This window comes from Sciurus vulgaris, assembly GCF_902686455.1.
Source record: "Sciurus vulgaris genome assembly, chromosome: 15".
Lineage (NCBI taxonomy): Eukaryota > Metazoa > Chordata > Mammalia > Rodentia > Sciuridae > Sciurus > Sciurus vulgaris.
The window spans coordinates 53,903,960-53,923,947 of NC_136476.1; the positions used below are offsets into that span (position 1 = coordinate 53,903,960).

Here is a 19,988-nt window from a genome sequence, read left to right on the forward strand (position 1 = left end):
TTTTAAAAAAATTTTTAGATATACATGACAGTAGAATATATTTTAACATATTATACATCCATGGATTATAATTTATTCTAGTTAGAATTCCATTCTTGTGGTTGAACATAATGTGGATATTGTTTACTCTTTTTTTTTTTTTGCGCTTTTGATCTTGTTTCTCAGGACTAGAATTTTGTCTTCTTTCAGTAGTTTTGGAGACTCTTCTGTAGTTTGCCATATATAGTTCTTTAGTTCTCAATTGCATCATGAACAATTCTGTGGTAAATGTTAATATTCATAAATTTTTGTATGCCAGATTATTTGCTTATGGTAAATTGCTAGAAGTGAAGTTGCTGGCTCAAGGATATGTATTGAAGGCTTCTTTTTTTTTTCTTTTGAATGCTTTTAATACATACTTCCAAGTTCCTTTTCAGAGGAGTTTATACTTTCTATTTGTGTATATAATCATTCTTGTCCCTAAACTCTTATGAATGCTGGATAATTTTTTTTAACTCTTTATCAGCTTGAAAGCTGGATATGGTGGTATATGCTTATAGTCCCAGCTACTTCGGAGACTGTAGCAGAAGGATCATATGAACTCAGGGATTTGAGACCAGCCTGGGTGACACAGCAAGACCCTATTTCAAAGAAAGAAAAAAAAGTGTTTGTCAGTTTGATAGACAGCAAGTGGATTATATTTTCATTTAAAAAAAAAAAATTTACCTTGGGCTGGGGATATAGCTCAGTTGGTAAAGTGCTTGCCTTGCAAGCACAGGCCCTGGGTTCAAATCCCCAGCACCAAAAAAAAAAAAAAAAATTACCTTGATTTTATTCATTTATTTTTATACAGTGCTGAGAATCAAATCCAGTGCCTCCTCACATGTTCTAGGCAAGTGCTCTACCACTGAGCCACAACCACAGACTCCATATTTTTATTAAAATTGAGTTTTGGTGGGATGGTACCAGGGATTGGACACAGAGGTCCTTAACCACAGAGCCACATCCCCAGCCCTTTTAAAAATATTTTATTTAGAGACAGGGTCTTGCTGAGTTGCTTAGGTCCTTGCTATGTTGGTGAGACTGGCTTTGAACTCGTGATCCTCCTGCCTCAACCTTCGGAGCTGCTGAGATTACAAGCATGTGCCACTGTGCCTGGCTAGATTGATTTTTATTGTTAATATTGTTCTTTTTTGTTGTTGCTTATTAGCCATTTAAACCTTTTTTTGGGGGGGGGGGATTTTAACTGAATATTTTTTGTCCATTTTTTATTGTATTCCTCCATTTATTCAAAAAATTGAGCACATGCTAGGGTCAGATACTATTCTAGGTGAACAAAGTAGACAAAAATTCCTGTGATTAAGGGGCTTATATTTGAATGAGGCAAAAATAAATAGAATATAATATGATGTGATAATAAGGACAGTAAAGTAAATTAGAAATGGAAGGTAGGTAGTAGATGGCTGTGGGGGTCAGGGGAGATCTGACTGACACCACTGGTGTTTAAGTGAAGACCTGAAGATTAAAGCACAGGCTCTGCCAATACCTAGCCAAAGTGTTGTAGGCAGAGGGAACAGTGGATGCAAAGACCCTGGAGGCAAGACTATTTCCTCCTGAAACTGTAGTTAGGTGAGCAAGGGGGAGAATGAGGAGGTAGGTTGGAAAGGTAGTAAGGAGAGTGACTACCCAAGGCCTTGGAGTCCCTATAAGGAATTTGGATTTCATTCTAAGTGAGATAGAGATCCATTGGAGAGTTTTGAGTAGTGCCGTGACATGACTTGACCTAACGTTTTCAAAGAACATTGGTGGTGGTGGGTGGAGTCTAGACTTTGGGGAACAGCGGTGGAATGTGTGGACCAGTTAGGACTATTGTAGTATGCCAGATGAGAGAAGCCAGTGGCTTGACTGAACTTGCTGGTGATAGAGGGAGTATTAAGTGATTCTGGATGCATTTTGAACACAGCCAGTAGATGTTGATGAATTGAGTGTAGGATGTGAGAGAAAGGGTAACAATGATTCCAAGGTTTTTGGCCCGATGAACTAGTAGAACACAGTTCCATTAACTGATAGGAGAAATGTGGGAAGAATAGGTTTGGTAGTGGTGGTGACATTGTTCTTACTTGTGAGATCTTTTTAAATGCTTTTGTATTTCCATTTAATCTGGGTTAAATTAATTTGTTATACTGTGAATTATGGTTCAACCTTAATTTTTCTTAAATAATTATCTTGTTATCCTAGCATCACTAAACATTTTTTTTTTTCTTGCCATATCAGGAATTGAACCTAGGGTTGCTCTACCATTGAACCACACCCCCAACCTTTTTTATTTTGAGACAGGATCTTGCTAAGTTGTCAAGGGTGACCCTGATCTTGTCATCCTCCTGCCCAGCCTCCTGAGTAGCTAGGATTCTGAACATGTGCCACTGTATCTGGTATATCACTAAACAGTTTGATTGCTGCTGTGAGAATTTTTTGTGTTATTTCATCTGAATAGAGAAAGAGCGATTCTGACATGTACTAGTGTTTGGCAACCCCCTGATCTTCTCTTTAATTGATGACATGATGATCTTAATTTCGAACTATACTAGGTTGTAGATATTTGTCTCCTGAGTCTTTTCCATTCCCCAGAAAAGGTACGTGCTTTAGAAAGTGACTTTTATCAGTTTGTCTCAATGATTATAGATTCTTCTTTGTGAATGATATGTGACTTGTTTTTAATCACAGCCTCTGTCCTGCTACAAAATTTGCTTTGCTTTTTTGCTATTTTATTTTTCTTTCCTTTCCTTTCTTATACTGGGAATTGAACCCAGGGCCTTGCAGATATTAGGTAAGCACTCTATCACTAAACTTCATTCTCAGCCCTCAAGTGTATTTTCTATGACTTTGTTTTGTTAACTGACAGTTACTCTGAGATTATAAACTCCCAATTTGCTTCAGCAATACAAATTGGGTACAGCGGTTTACTTGCTGTCCATGTAATCATACTATGAATTCCCAAGCCCTATAACATTTACATTTTCTACTGTTACATTCTCTGTGTTCCAATCCTTGTCTTACATTTGAATAATTTAGAGGTGATGATGGTATTTAATTTGCTGGATTTTCTTCTTTAAGGCAAGAAAATGGATTTCTTATTATTAACAATGTTTATTGAATCTCATAGTTGGGTGAAGTCTTCAAATTTGTAGGTAAACCTATAGTATATCATTACCTTAGGAATTTGGGTCAAGGCTGATTGAAAAATTAATGTCTTCTTTGCTTTTTGTAGAGAGGGAAATATGATGTTCCTAAGTGGCTGTCTCCCAGTAGCATTCTGCTTCTTCAACAAATGCTGCAGGTAAACTTTGTTATTTATTTTTTAATGACAAAAGTCTATCATAATTGTTTGATTCAACTTTTAAGGTATCTATTTTACTACCACATTTATCATTATGTATTAGCTTAAAAATCAAATCAACTTTGCAGATAATCCTTCACTATTCCTGCCTTCTTCCTTCCTTTCCATTCTTTCCTTTCTTTCTTACTGGGGATTGAACCAGGGCCTCCCATATGCTATATAAGTGCTCTACCCCTGAACTGCACCCCTAACTAGCTGAATCCTTTCTTAATGATGTAACCCCTGCTTTTTCTTACTTTGTGTGTGTGTGTGTGTGTGTGTGTGTGTGTGTGTACTGGGATTGAACTCAGTGGCATTTGACCACTGAGCCACATCCCCAGCCCTATTTTGTATTTTATTTAGCACCTTGCTTTTGCTGAGGCTGATTTTGAACTCTTGATTCTTCTGCCTCAGTCTCCCGAGCTGTTGGAATTACAGGTGTGCACCACCATGCCCATCATTCTTACTTTTTCTTGAGCATTGTCTATTTTTTTTAACCAGCTCTTGTTCCACTTGCTTCCATTTTCTTGTTCCCTCCCTGTGTATTAGGTATACAGAAGATACTGAGTGATTGCTTGAATGAGCCAATGTACAATTGAGTCCTGTGACCTACTACAATGGATCTCAAACTTTAGCATGTGTCAGAATAGCCAGATGGGCTTGTTAATACGTAGCTTACTGGGCCCCACTCTCAGAGTGTCTGATTTAGCAGATCTAGGGCAGGGCTAAGAATTTGATTTTCAAACAAGCTCTTAGGTGACGTTGGTGCTGGTAGTCTTGGAACCATACTCTAAGAACCACTGATTTAGTAGAATGAATCTCTGAGGGTAAAAGTCTAGGTGTCTACCGTATTCATCAGTAGGCATACCACCTAAACTGGTTTTGATCTATAAAATGGGGTTCTGAGCCTGCCTCACTGCTATGCAGTGTTAGAAGGATAAAATGAGATTGCTATGAAACGGTTTGAAAATATGAGTATCTTACTAGTGCAATATTTTATTCATTATGTATTCAGGAATATCTTCCACTTTTTCCATCTATTAAGCCATCTCCACCTCTTATTCAAAATTTACCTCAGGCTCACCCACCTTGATTAAGTAGGGCCAGACCACCAAATCTCCATAATGAGATTGAAAACGCCTCATCCTTTCTTCTGGACTCCAAAAACTTAATCTTTGTTGATTAATTTTTCTCTCCTCACACTTGAAAATTACAAATGGGAAAGAAAGGTGTGCTTTTCAACTTGTTCTATGTGAATGTAAGCTCATTGGAGGTAGAGATTGCATATTCAATATGAATGCCCTGCATTGTGACTGCTTGAATATTAAATTGGTGAATATTTCCTGTGAATAGGTTTTCCAGGAAAGACTATTACATCATACAATAGATTGACTGAACTTCATGAATAATGTCCATACCAATGAAGTTCATGTTTGTTAAACATTTTTCTTCTAATCCTGTGTTGGTTGCTATAGTTTTCTTGCCTCTATTGCCTTTTTAAAAGAATTTATTCCAAGGCCATTTTAAGGTCTTTGACAGCATTTTTGTGATGATAAAGTTTACATCTGTTCTGGTACATTTTGAATTCTCAAGAGGAAAGGTGTTCTGTGTTCTCTATTTGAAATGTTAATCTCTAGCTGCTTCTTAATGACCACTAGGTGGACCCAAAGAAACGGATTTCTATGAAAAATCTGTTGAACCATCCCTGGATCATGCAAGATTACAACTGTCCTGTCGAGTGGCAAAGCAAGAATCCTGTAAGTAAAATGAAATCCAGTAGAATTTTTTAAAAAAACTGTGATCTTTGTATGAATTCAGGACCTACAGTGTTGTGATCTAAATAAAAATGCAAATGCAATTTGTAGATTGACTCATGAGATTGTTGTTTGGGAAACATACCTGATCATATATTTGCCTGTTAATCTCTAGTACAGTGAGTGGTTCCTTAATCTGGACTGCATATGAAAATCATGTGGGACCTTAAAATAAAACAATGCCCGCTCCCCACCCAAGAACACTTTTTTTTTTTTTTTAAATTGTAAACAAATGGGATACACGTTGTTTCTCTGTTTGTACATGGAGTCAAGGCATACCATTTGTGTAATCATAAATTTACATAGGGTAATGTTGTTTGATTCATTATTTTTTCCCTTCTCCCCCACCCCTCTTTTCCCTCTATACAGTCCTTCTTTCCTCCATTCTTGCCCCCCTCCCTCACCCTAACCCTAAACCTAACCCTAACCCTAACACTAACCCCTCCCACCCCCCCCATTATATGTCATCATCCGCTTATCAGTGAGATCATTCGTCCTTTGGTGTTTTGAGATTGGCTTCTTTCACTTAGCATGATATCCAAGAACACTTAAATGAGTATTTTTAAAAGCTCCTAGGTGTTTCTCATGTGAAGTCAGGATTGTGAACAGTGCTCTGGGAGTCCTGGGCAAGTTACTTAATTTTGCTAAACCTATTTATTCATCTGTAAAATATAGGTTAAACCAGTTCTACTTCCCCAAGTAGTTATAAGTTATAATGGTTCTCAAACTTTTTTGTCTAAGGACTCTTTTACATCATTTAAAATTTACAGTAATAAACCTATCACATATTATATATATACATATATATATATATATATATTTTTTTTTACTGGAGATTGAACCCAAGGGTACTTTACCACTGAGCTAAATCTGCAGCCCTTTTTATTTTCAGATAGTGTCTCATGAAGTCATTTAGGGTCTTGCTAAGTTGCTGAGGCTAGTCTCACACTTGTGATGCTCCTGCCTCAGTGTTCTGAGTCACTGGGATTATAGGTGTGTGCCACTATATCTGGCCATGTCACAAATTTTTTTATGAAGGTAGTCTATTTAAAAAATAAATTTAACTGGGTGGTGTGGCACTCGCCTGTAATCCCAGCAACTCGGGAGAGGCTGAGACAAGAGGATTGCAAGTTCAAGACCAGTGCAGCAACTTAGTGAGGCCCTAAGCAACTTAATGAGACCCTGTCTCAAAATAAAAAATAAAAAGGACTGGGGATGTACTCAGTGGTAGAGCACCCCTGGGTTAAATCCCCAGTGCTCCCCACCCCAGAAAATTTTTTTCTTACCAAAAACAGTGGCATGTTTTGCATCTTTGTATATTTTAATGTATTTATTTTTAAAAAATATTTATTTATTCTTTTTATTTTTTACAGATTGCATTTTGATTCATTGTACACAAATGGGGTACATCATTTCGTTTCTTTGGTTGTACATGATATAGATTCATACTTTTCATGTAGTTGTACACATACATAGGGTAATGATGTCTGTCTTATTCCACCATTTTTCATACCCCCCATTTCCTTCTATATAATCTAAAGTTCTTCCGTTTGAATTTTTTTTTTTTTTGAAGTTTGGTTTAAGTCAGGTGCAGTGGTATGCACCTGTAATCCCAGCAGTTTCAGAGACTGAAGGAGGAGGACTGCAAATTCAAAGCCAAAGTCAGTCTCAGTAACTTATTGAGACCCTGTCTCAAAGGAAAAAACAGCAACAATAAAACGGGCTGGGGATGTGGCTCAATGGGTTCAATCCCTTGTAACAACAACAATAAAGTCTGGTTTAATGGAAGACATCTGTACAGTTGACTCCTTCTGTATTCAGTCTGAATATGTTATTTTGAAGGAAGAATATTTGAAGAAAATGCAGCCTCTTGCAGATGTAGTAGGAAAAGGGAAAAATATTTTAATAGCTCTTTCAGATATTCTTGATAATCCATTAACGCTTGGCAAGTGGCAGTTTCTTTTTCTTTTCTTTCTTTTTCTTTTTTTTTTTTTTTTTTTTTTGGTACTGGTTTTAAACCCATGGGCACTCAATCACTGAGCCACATTCCCAGCCCTTTCTTGTATTTTATTTAGTGATAGGGTCTCACTGAGTTGCTTAGTGCCTCACTAAGTTGCTGAGGCTGCCTTTGAACTTGGGATCCTCCTTCCTCAATCTCCTGAGCCACTGAAATTACAGTAGTGTACCACCAGCTTGGTTTCTTAAAGATTACTTACATGTAGAATCTGAAACCTTATTAATGAATTCTTTGTACTCTATCCCACAAAATCCACTCATTGGTCCTTTCATTGGTCCTTTGACTCTTTTCCCCATATACTGGTCCTTTTGAAAATTCTTGTTCACTGAGTTGTGCAAATCTTCCAGATGTTAATACATTTTACTGTACAATATTTTAAAAAATTACGTTCCTTAAAATCATTACTAATCTCATCAGAGAAAGTATTTGAAAGCTGTCAAGTTCATATTGGCAGATATTTTCCAAAATTCTAATTTTTGTTTGAAAACTCAAATTATATCATTGGCAACAAATGCTGTCAGTTAATTTCCTTGAGGTAACAAATTCACTTTGTTTAATAAAATGTCTGCTGAATATCCAAGTATAAATTAATAATGATAGTTTGTCAGTGTTCTTTCAAATAAAAATAGTGTTCTGTGAAAAAATTGACTGGGCTAGTAACTCGACCACAGAAGTGCTTTTCCTCCAGACAGCCATCATACTTTTGTGTACAGAAGCACATCATACATGCTTTGTGTTTTATCACACACTGTATTAAAAACATGTGTACTTGAGGTTAAAACTTAATAAAATTAATACTTTCACTGCTTTATTAAGGACTTAGTTGTGTTTGCATTTTGTGTGTGTGTGTGTGCTGGCGATTAAACCCACGTGCTAGGCAAGTGCTCTACCACTGAGCTACACCTCTGATCCTTATCAAGGACTTAATCGAAACTGACTTTTACTGTAGTATGCTGATTTAAAATCCTTTGGGTATATACTGAGGAGTGGGGTAACTGGGATAAATGTTTGTTCCATTCCAAATTTTTCTGAGGAATCTCCATACTGTTTACCAGAGTGGTTGCACCAATTTGCAGTTCCACCAGCAGTGTATGAGCGTACCTTTCCATTTGCCATCAAATGAATAGATCTGGAGACTTATCATGCTAAGTGAAATAAGTCAGTCCCCAAAAGCTGAGGGTTGAATATTTTCTCTGATACATGGAAGCTAACCCACAGTAAGGGGGTAGTAGTGAATGGAAGAATAGGAGTTCAGTAGATTAGACAATGGAGAATGGAGCGGGTGGGGAGATAGGGAAAGGAAAAACATATAGAATGAATCTGATGTAATTTTCCCATGTACATATATGAAAATAACACAGTGAATCCTACCTTCATGTACATCAATAAGAATGGGATCCTAACTAGAATAAAATATGTTTCATGCTTATATAATTATATCAAAATGGATTCTGCTGTCATATATAACTAAAAGAACAAAAATGTTGAAAGCCATTAAAAAAGAAATAAAGAAACTGGATTTTGAACTGTGAACACACAACAAAAAAATACAATGTCTTAGTACAGTTTTGTTGTGTGACACATTGATTTGTACTAAGGCACTAGCATTGTTATTCATCATGCTCTGCTTTTGTGCCATCAGTACAAATGTCAGGACTATGAAAAATGAAATACAGTATTATTATAAAAATAGTTGACTTTGGAGACCCTCAGGGGTCTACAGATCACTCTTTGAAAAACAGTCAAATATATAAGCAGAACTCAAAAAGCATAAAGTGCTATTCATGTTTAAACAATTATTTAAATATTATACAAATACTTTTAAAAACAAATGGCGTCTTAATCTTGGTAAGAATTAGTCATTACTAAAGGATATGTCTATGTTTATTTGTTAACTATTGGTACATAAAAAACCACCTCAAATTTAGTGGCTTAAAATAATACTAATTTATAATTTTTGGGACTAGCAATTTGGGCTGGGTTTAACTGGGCAGCAGTTCTCATGCTGATTGTTGCCTGGCATGGGTCATGTGGCTTCAGTCAGTCATCAGCTAATTTTAGTAGGGGTGACTGGTCTAAGCCTCACTCAGAAGACTGGCTGTTTGCTGGGCCATGCGGGTCTAGCAGGCTTGTGTGGGCTACTTCATATGGTGACTATTCTAAAAGAAGAAAGAAAGAGGACAAACCCTAACACCTAAACATTTCACAAGCCTTTGCTTGCATTTTCCCACCAACGTCTCATTGGCTAAAGCAAAACACATGTCTGGGCCCAGAACCACTATGGAAGGTGACTCTCTGAGGTCAGTATAATTCTTTTATTTGTAGATTAGGAAACTGAGGCAAAAAAAAAACAAACAAACAAACAAAAAACCCCAACCAACCAACCAGATAACAAACAAAAAACAATTTAAGAAATAATTTAGTGAGAAGAGTGGCATTGCTTTATAGTTTCATACTTTTGCAATTTTTCTGGTTTAATAGAAACTTGGATACTGCTTGTGCATTCATCTTGCTTTGATATGTTTAAAAAAAGTTTTTTTTTTTTTTTTTTTTTTTTTTTAGTAATAGATGGACACAGTACCTTTATTTATTTTTATGTGGTGCTGAGGATCAAACCCAGTGCCTTACACATTCGAGGTAAGCCCTCTACCACTGAGCTACAACACTAGCCCATGATATATTGTTTTAATTGAAGCATATGAGGAAAATACAGCCTCATATACATATATTATAAGAAAAGGGATAAGTATTTTAATAACCTTTTCAGATAGTTGGGGATATTCTGATATTCCACCAAAAGTTCTGTAGTGGAGTGGTACATGCACTTGGGTCAACAGTAGCTTAGAAATGTGTTTCACACTGGGGGTGCTGGGGATGTTGCTCAGTAGTAGAATGTACCTGGGTTCAATCCCCAGTACTAGAAAAAAACATTAAAAAATAAAAACCTATTCAGTTAAAAAAAAAAAAAAAAAAGAAAGAAATGTGTTTCAGACATGCTGTAGTGTAGACTTGGCATAGTAGTGACATGTTTGCTTTCTAGAATAATCACACCAATCCCAGTAGCCAAAAGGTCTTGGAAAAACAGGCTTTATTTGATTTGAGCCCTTTGTCATTCTTTTCTCCACTATTATGACCATGTAACCTGAGCTAAAATCCTTCCTGATTCTCTTTTGGCTCTCAACTCCTAAAATTTCTCTTATTTTCTTCCTGGCCCTCCATGATATCTTTAAAAGCAATTGAGCAAACACAACTTAATTCTAGTAATTATCAATGCTGAGTGTCTAAGAACTGTGCAGCAGAACCAGAGAAGCTGTGCTCCTTGTAAGGTAGAGGGTGGGTGGTGCAAATGCCTATGTTCAACCATTGGGGGTCATTGTTTCTCCATGTGTAGAGGGCTTTGCATGCCTTCTCAGCCATGATCCTGCAGAATAGGATACACAGAAAAGATACCAAAGTGAAGAAAGTCTCTGTTTTCAACAACCCAAAAAGTTTTTTATTTGTTATAAAATGAAATATATAGCTTGGCATGGTGGTGTACACCTATAATCCAAGCTCTTTGGGAGGCTGAGGCAAGAGGATCACAAGTTAAGAGGCCAGCCTCAGAAACTATGAGACTCTGTCTCAAAATTAAAAATAACCAGATCTGGGGCTATATAGCTCAGTAGTAGAACACCCCTGGGTTCAATCATCAGAACTTGAGGGGGGGGGGAAGTAAAACATAAAGTTTTGAGTGTTCCTAGAGGATATGGTTTTCCTTACATCTTAATATGATAATTACTAGTAATTGTTAAGTACTTAGAATCATCGTTTTCCATTATAATAAGGGCCATTATAATTAGTAGTATAATTATGCTACCCTTATAATATAGATATAATTCTTAGAATAATACCTCTAAGAATCAGGCATTATGCTAGAGACCTTTATTTATTTATTTATTTTAAGTTTTTGAAACCCGTTCATTCCTCATATTAACACTAGTCTTCTGAGGTAGGTATTGTTATTACTTCTTTTTTTTTTCAAATAGAGCAACTGAGTCACAGAATCATTAAGTAACTTGCCTACACTCAAACAACTAATAAGCATAGAACCAGGATTTGAATCCAGACGGAAGGGCTGTGGCACAGAATGAATCTGATAGGTCAGCTGGTTTAAGCTCAAGTCCTGTATCCTGTGCATCTGCAGCCTTTGTGGCAAGACATTGCATGTGTGGTCTTTACTGGAACAGAGTCATAGAGAGGTGATGTTGTGGTATAGTAGAAAAAGCCTTGGGCTAGAAATGAAAAATGCCAGTCTTGAGTGATATCAGTAGTCTTCATTTTATTATCTCTGATATGGGTATTTTGATGTCAATCTCCTGTGCATGTTTGGGTATATTTTGACATTTATAAAGTACTTTTACTTGTAGGGACTCTTCTCTGTTTTGTCTGCTTTACAGAGCTATTGCAGGATCAAATGAGTTTTATGCAGAAGAGGTATGAGGGATCGTTACTTTTTGAAATATTTGTTTTTTTTTTTCTTTCAGTGTTGTATTTTATCAAGAATAAGTTATAAGAAGTAATTCAGATTTACTTGGATATTTAAAGTATATATGCTATAATAAACTATGCATGATTTCCTCCTGCCATTTCTATGCACATCTCTAGTATCCAAGTATTGTAGCAAATAGAAGTTATATTCAGTTCCATTTTCTACACTAGTGAACAGGAAATGTAGCTGGCACGGATAATCCAAAATAATAATAGTTTTTTATATACATTTTTGTTTTTAACCTAACTTGAATATATGCAACTGAGAATTCAGAGCACATTAAACACAAAGTATGGAGCCCCTTTGGAAAACCCAGCTTGAGATAAGCCATGATTTTCAGACCCTATATGTCTTCCAACCCACGCCTTTCATTTTTTCCACTTCAGGAGTCCAGAAGAAAAGGTAGCACCCTCTTCTTACCCTTGCCCATACAAACCTTGTAGTAAAAGTATAGAGTAGGAGGCTGTGGAGGAGAGAGGATTTAAGAAAAAAAAAAACAACTTTTTAAACATTTAATTCTTCAACTTTGATACACACAAATGCTATTATGGGGGTTTAGGGAGGGGCTGGAGAGGGATGGGTTACAGCCTCCATCGGGATCAGAGTGTCCACAGTGTTACTTATAAATTATATTACATCAGTTTGATTTACTGATCTAGGTAGCCAGAGGATAGAATGATATACAGTGTCAAGTAAACGCATTCATACTGGGGTAAGGGATACTGGCAGGAGACCCAGCTTTTTAACATCAAAAAAGCTATATTTAGCAAAAGTTACAGAAAAAAGACCAAACAAGCAAGTTTATTTTGTTAGAAAATTCTACTTTCATAGGGTTTGCTGTTGTGCTTGTGTCTATGAAGGGAATGCCTCCAGTCATCTCCTTCCTAAGGGAGGGGAAAGAGTTGCAAATTTGGGGGCCATTTCCCAGCATGACTGGAGACCCTTGGAATGTCTGTCCCTCTGTCCACGTGGCTGCCTGAGAGCAGCAACTCCAGAGTGCAGAGGGAGAAGCAGGGAGGGAAGCGCCCCATTGACAAATGAGTACAGAGGTCCAGATAGGTGTGTGTGAACAGACTATAGGATAAAGGAGGTGGCAGGACAAGTCCTGGCTCTTCCTCTAGTACTGTAGTCTTTCCCTATCTGTCCGCATGTCACACTGTCCCCATGAGAGAGCCCAGGTCCTGACCATTTACTTTCCATCATTACAATCCCACGAGGAATTCTCCTCAAAACATGCAGGACTAGTGTACTAATGTTCCCCGAGCACCACCAAGAAAGTCCAAAGGTCATCACTCCCACCCCAAGACACTGCCCAACCCAGCTCCCCCCAGGGCCATGCCCAGCCACCAGGAGTTGAGGAAATGGAGCGTTGGTCTTTGTCCACTCTTAAACCCACCTTGACCTGTAGCACCTGGAGTCAGTCCCTCACCTTCAGGAATGCCACAAAAGAAACATTGCTCCTGTGGGGGAGATATGGAGAGTCCCAGCAACCTTGGCTCCCACCTTGGGACCCTGGGTGTTCTGGCTTCTCATCTGACCTGAATCCAACACTGTCCCCAATTCAGATGGAGAAGTTCCGAGTTGCCTTCTAGGGTTCACCTTTCTCTGAGCAGCCCATGATCAAGACCTTGCTTAGAGGTGTGATAGCCAACATCTTGGCCTTGGCCAGACTTGATCCTATCTCTATCACCACCTATTGGAACACAGGCTTCAGGGCAGGCTCAATATGAGAGAGGATTTTTTTAAGGGTGTAACTTAAGATCATTTAGAGAACCCCCTAGATCTTTCTCTTCTTGCTTGAACAATGATGACAGGGACAAGAAGATACTGAATTGGGTGTTAAACTATTTGAACTTCTGAGGTTGAGATCATCCTAAAGGGGAAAATCTACAGTTGTGGGAGCTGCCCAAAGCAACACAATGAAAACTTCCTCTAAGTACTTTGGACTTGCACAGTACCACTATTATAAACCTTTGTACCACTTTCCCTGTAACCCATGAGGTTATGCTTATACCAGCCAACAGTGCAAGTTTGTCTCAGTCTGTTCAAGCTGCTGTAACAAAATACCATACATAAGGTGATGAAATTTATTTCTCACCTTTCTGTAATCTTGGAATTTTAAGATCAAGACGCTAGCCTTTTTGCTGTATGGTGATTGCCTGCATTCTTGTTGATAGTTGGTTCTCTTGCACTCTATCCCCCACGGTTGAAGCGGGGTGAGGGATCTCTTTCAGGCCTCTTTTTTATAGACCCCAACTTCCTAATCCTGTCACATTGGTTTCAACATATTAATGTTAGAGGGACACAAACATTCAGACCACAGCAAGGTCATTTATTGTTTTTCTCTTTTTTAAATTGTTTTTCTCTTTATGATTTCATGATGATTTTCTCTTGAGCGTATTGTTACAAGTGTATCCTTAAAAGGAAAGTCAAGCTATTGTTCTGCCTTATGCTGACCAAACCTCTCTTTCATTGTCATGAAGAAAACATCTTACATTGGGGAAGATGAGCTTTAACATTACTTTCCTTAGGAGTCTTTTCAAATGTGATCTTCTGAACTCCTTCCTAGGTCCTGCCTTTTTGTTCTCAGTGATCCAGATTGAGTTTGTTTTTTACCCCATTTTTATCCCATGATGCAGGAATCTGAATACTCGGATAATTTCCATCCTTAAGTAAAATGAAAGTTTTGTAGAAACTTTCGTTTCTTTAAAAATTACGTTTTTCTGTATGTTCAGCACACTGATTACTGTGTAGCATCTATGGCATCATCACAAAGGCTCCTTGGATTGTGTTGACTTAAACATAACCTGAGGTACAATATGGTACTGGTCCGAGCCACTTTTTTAACACTGTCGTACCTTGATGACTGCTCTTTGATAAAAATGTCAGTGTAGCTCTTGCAATAGGGGAGGGGTGCATAGTCTCTTTGCTACACTAAGACATTTTAAAAATTGGTCAGTTGACAAGGGGGATATGAAGAGCTGGGAAAAGCTTATTATCATTTGATCACATCTTTAAAATGATGAGGAATGTTAGACTGGGAATGTAGCTCAGTGGTAGAGCACTTTCTAGCTTGAGTGAGTACCTGGGTTCAATCCTCAACACTGCAAGAAAGAAATAGACTTTAAGGAATTTGATTTTCTTTCTTTCTTTTCCACATTTTTTATTGGTGCATTGGGGTCATAATAATGATGGTATTTGTTGTTACATATTCATAACATGTACATAATATAATTTAGCCAGTATCACTCTCTAGCATTTCCCCCTTCCTCCCTGCCTCAGAAATGTTGATTTTCTGAAGGAATGTGAATGCTGGGGAGTGATGTTAAATCCCAAAGTTTGACAAATTCATATTGTTTTTACTTGTTGTTATTTGGTCTTATAAAATAATTATGCTGATTTGTAAGTTTGAAAACAAATAATTTGTAATTTTTTTTTCTTTTCTTTTTTTTTTTTTTTTTTGGTGGTGCTGGAGATTGAACCCAGGGCCTTGTGCTTGTGAGGCAAGCACTCTACCAACTGAGCTATATATCCTCAGCCCAATAATTTATAATTTTTTGTTAATCAAATTTATACAATTTTTTTTGTAGTTTATTCACCTTGATGATGATTGCGTAACAGAACTTTCTGTACATCACAGAAACAACAGGCAAACAATGGAGGATTTAATTTCATTGGTAAGAAATACAACATGATTTTAAGGATATCTTTTGTTTCTTTGTTTATGTTATTAGTATATTAATATAGTATTTTCAGACCTGTAATTTTGTCATCAATATAAATATTGTACTTATTTACATTTATGTATGATTTCAGTGCAATTTTTTCTGATGTCTCCTGGATGTCCTCTTTACATGAATACTCTTTACTTAAGACATTGATTAAAGATACTGATAGGGAATAAATAATTAAGGAACAGAGCAAACTAATCCACAGAGAATTGACAGTTCTAATTTTCACTACTTTAGAGTTTTTAACATAGAAATCTGGTTCTGCTGTAAAAATGAGGTGAATACTTCTTAATTAAAAAACCTGGTAGTATCATATCATTCCCAAGATATGAAGCAAATACCATAAAATTATCAAGATTTCTGATGTCGAATCATTTTAACTCAGATACTCAATGTCTGAATTTTTCCTGTATCTTTTTCCTCAAAATAGAGGCATTTACAACTGTGTCTGAGTGCAATCTAATATAGTAGGCAAGGATCATACGTAGCTTTGCTTCTGGTTCCGGACTGTCTTTTACAGTTATGATTTGTATTTGTTTTTTCTGTTCTCCAACTTGAAAGGTAGAGACCTTAATCAGATTTAAAAAAATTGAATAAAGCTTTACTTAAAGCATAATTCTTTTTATTGAGGAGGATATATAAAGGAATTCTTTTGAATGATCTAATGAGCAAAGACTCTGAAATATGAATGGAAAATGGAAGTATACTTTATTTTTTCATGGGGAATGCCTTTAGCAGAATGGCAAGAATTGGAAATTACTGGAAGATTAACATGTCTTTATTCTTGTAACAAAATTTGAAAAAAAAAATTGTATGCCTTGTTCTTTGGGATGATCTTTAATAGAAGACTATATTTCAAATACAAAAAGTTTCTTTTAAAATTTTATAGAGTTTTTGAACACCTACAAGAGTAGAGAAACTAGTATAACAATGAATTTCAATGTACTCACAACCCATTTTCCACAGTTGTTAATGTTTTGCCAGTTTTAACTATATCCTAACCACCTTTATCTTTTCTGACTGAAATACTTCAGAGAAAATTCCAGGTATCGTGTCATTTTATCTAGGAAAAATTTGATGAGACCCACAGACTTTTAAAATATGAATCTTAAAAGTAACATATTGGGGATGGGGTTGTGGCTCAGCAGTAGAATACTCTCCTAGCACACGTGAGGCACTGGGTTTGATCCTCAGCACCACATAAAAATAAATAAATAAATAAATAAATAAATAAAAGGTATTGTGTCCATCTACAATTAAAAAATATCTTTAAAAAAAAAAAGGTGACATACCGAGCTAGTACAGTGATACAAGTGTGTAATCACAACTACTCAGGAGGCTGATGAGGGAGGATTACAAATTCGAGCCAGCCTGGGTAACTTCTCAAGACTCTTTCTCAAAATAAAAAGAATGGCTGGAGATATAGCACAGTGATATAGTGTCCCTGGGTTCAATCCCTAGTACCACCAAAAAAAAAAAAAGTCTTTTATGTGGTATCCTTTATCATGAAATCTCTACATATAATCTCCAGACTTAAAAGTAAAATATGAATTAATTGCTTTCCTTACTTGTGTAGAAAATGATATTGAAGCATATTAGAGATTATTTTCTCTTGGTACATTTCTCCAAAGATCTTGGTTATTCCAAAAGTTGAGCATGACTGACATTGAGCCTGTAGTGAGCAAAGTAATAGTTTTTCTTCTTTATATTTTTATTCTTGAAAAAAACATTTTTTTTTAAAATTGTAGATGGACACAATATGTTATTTACTATTTTTTCCCTTTGGTGCTGAGGATTGAAACCAGTACCTCACCTGCACTAGGCAAGCACTCTACCACTGAGCTACAACTCCAGCCCCTATATTTTTATTCTCAAATACTTGTTTATTCTCATGTTCAATTCTAGGGATGACTAGGATACAGGCTGCTTCCTACAGATCAGATTCTCAACCGTGGCTGGATATTGGCATCATTTGGCAGCCTTAAAAAAGAGTTCTGATTTTCAAGTCCTACTCCCTAGAGGTTGTAATTTAGTTGGTGTGGGGTGTTACCTAGGCACTGGAATTTTTAAAAGCTTCTCAGGTGATTGCATTGTGCAGGTAGGAGTTAAGAAACCCTGTTTTAGATTTTTGCTATTCAAAGTGTAATCCAGGACCAGCAAAATCAGTATCCCTAGGGTGCTTGTTAGAAATGCAGACTCTCAGGCCCCATAATAGACCTACTGAATCAGAATCTGTATTTTAATAAAATTCCCAAGTGATTCACATGTACATTAAAACTTAAGAAATGTTGGTCTAGGTCAGTTTTTCTCAACCAGGAGTGATTTTTGCCTGTCTGGGTGTATTTGCCAATATCTGGAGACATTTTTTAGTTATTGCAACTGGGGTGTGTATATATTAATGGTGTCTAGTGGGTAGAAGCCAGAGATGCTGCTAAGCATCCTACAATGCACAGACTAGTCCTTTACAATAAAGAATTATCTAGACCAGAAGTTAGTGCTAAAGTTGAGGTCCCTAGTCTAAGTAGTAACAGAGAATTCACATTAGTTTTAGGTATTTTCTAATGTGAAGAGCCCTGAGAAAACCAAGTTTGAGATTAGCTAGGGCCTGTTATAATTTTTGTGGCATCTTGGAAAAGTTCTGCTTTTACTTTTGGGGCTGATAAGACAAGACAGAGAGAGAAAGAAAGATTCACTATGGTCCATGCTGGTCTGGTACTGCTAATCTTTCTGTAAAGACAGAGAAACATTATTCCCCCAAATATTCATCTCTTGCGGAACTCCCACTTTATACTGTGTGTGTGAGCACTCCTGAAATGCTTTTTATATGCAGTAGACAGAGTCTCTTATGACTCATGATGTTGAGCCCCACTGTGATTCTTAACACTGGTGCTAGAGCTTTCCACTTATTACTCTCCTTACTTTCCCCCAGTCCTGCAGCGGGGAGTAGTTCTAGATTGTGGGAGCAACCAGTTATCTGAAAGGGGAAGTTCACTGACAGTCATATGTGCATGTGAGAACCTGTTCAGACCAAGACAGATCCTTTCCTTTACCTGCCTGATGTGAACACCCATGTGTTTTAAAGATGGAGGGCCTCAGGCAGAGGGTCATGGGAGGGGTAGAGGATCACTCCTCAATTTATCTAAACCTCTAACCCAGTAGCTGCCTCTTCAGCCCAGGTGCCTATGAACTTATTTAACATTAACTGAGGGTTTAAAAATGTTTTAATTTTCTAGAAATGGAAATTTCTAATAAGTAAAGAATCACTTTTAGACATTTGACTTTCAAAAGAGGGAACTGCTTAAAAGATAAGGGAGACAGCTGTGTTAGGCTTTTGGATTGACATCACCTGAAAGCATAACTAATGTGTTGATTTATCTGTTATTGAACACAGAACTCCCTTGTGCATCTTATCAAAATGAGAAGTATACAGTGGCTCTGGCCAGGAAGTTTATAAAAAGAATTTTTTTTTTTCTTTTAAACTTGGGGAAAAGGTTTAGAGGATGGTTGTGTGTCTCCTAGGCATGTTTAGGAAAAACCCATCTAATTGGTGCAGTGGGCCTGATATCCCAGTGGCTCAGGCTGAGTCAGGAGGATCTCAAGGTCAAACCCAGCCTCAGCAAATTAGTGAGGCCCTAAGTAACTCAGTGAGGCCCTGTCTCAAAATAAAAAAGGACTGGGGATGTGGCCTAGTGGATAAGCATCTAACGCCTGGATGATGTTATACTATCATTGATAAGAAAGTGACAACTTTTTTCTCATCCACTGTCTCTAATCAGTTTCTAACATCTCTTTCAAAAAAAAGTTGGCTACAAGACACAATAGGTGTAGGAGATAGGGAAAAATCTTTAATGAAGTTTTTGGAAAGTTGAGGTGATTGTAGCTATTTAGTTGTCACCCAGTTCCCAGGTACCTTCTCCATGAAGCCTGTTCTTCTTTTCCTCTGCCTTGTCAGGATTAAAGGTAACTTTCCATGATAATTTGTCATAGTGTTTTATACTTTATCTAATAGATCGATTGGGCCATCATGCAAATTTCAGAGCATATGCTATGATTAGGGCTGTCTAAAATATTAAATGATAAAATTTATTAATAAAAACAGTTGGTGGGCTGGGGTTGTGGCTCAGTGGTAGAGCGCTCACCTAGCAGGTGTGAGGCCATGGGTTTGATCCTTAGTACCACATAAAAATAAACAAATAAAGGAATTGTGTCTACCTACAATTAAAATATTAAAAAAAAAAACCAGTTGATAGTTGACTTCTTTAAGTCATGTACTTTGTGAGGGAGTGCTACAGCATTAAATACTCAGTACTGGCCAGATATGGTGGCACATACCTGTAATCCCATCAATTTAGGGACTGAGGCAGGAGGAGGATCACAAGTTCAAGGGTACCCTGGGCAGCTTGGTGAGATCTGTCTCAAAAATAAAAGAAAAATTAAAAAGAACTGGGGGTATATCTCAACCTTAGAGTACTATCCCCTGTACCATAGAAATTAAAAAGCTGCATTAACATTAAAAAAAAATTCAATACTGTGAAAATTTAAC

At 37.0% G+C, this 19,988-nt stretch overlaps 1 protein-coding gene across 3 annotated transcripts in view; it reads left to right on the forward strand.

Moving 5' to 3' along the window:
• Window positions 1–19,988, forward strand: part of MELK (maternal embryonic leucine zipper kinase) — an 84,259-nt gene that overhangs the window by 40,317 nt on the left and 23,954 nt on the right. For all 3 annotated transcript variants that reach the window (XM_079113531.1, XM_079113532.1, XM_079113533.1), the window contains 3 exons: window positions 3,248–3,316; window positions 5,014–5,112; window positions 15,305–15,391. In XM_079113531.1, coding sequence (XP_078969657.1) covers window positions 3,248–3,316; window positions 5,014–5,112; window positions 15,305–15,391 — 255 coding nt within the window. The remainder of the gene's footprint in view (window positions 1–3,247; window positions 3,317–5,013; window positions 5,113–15,304; window positions 15,392–19,988) is intronic.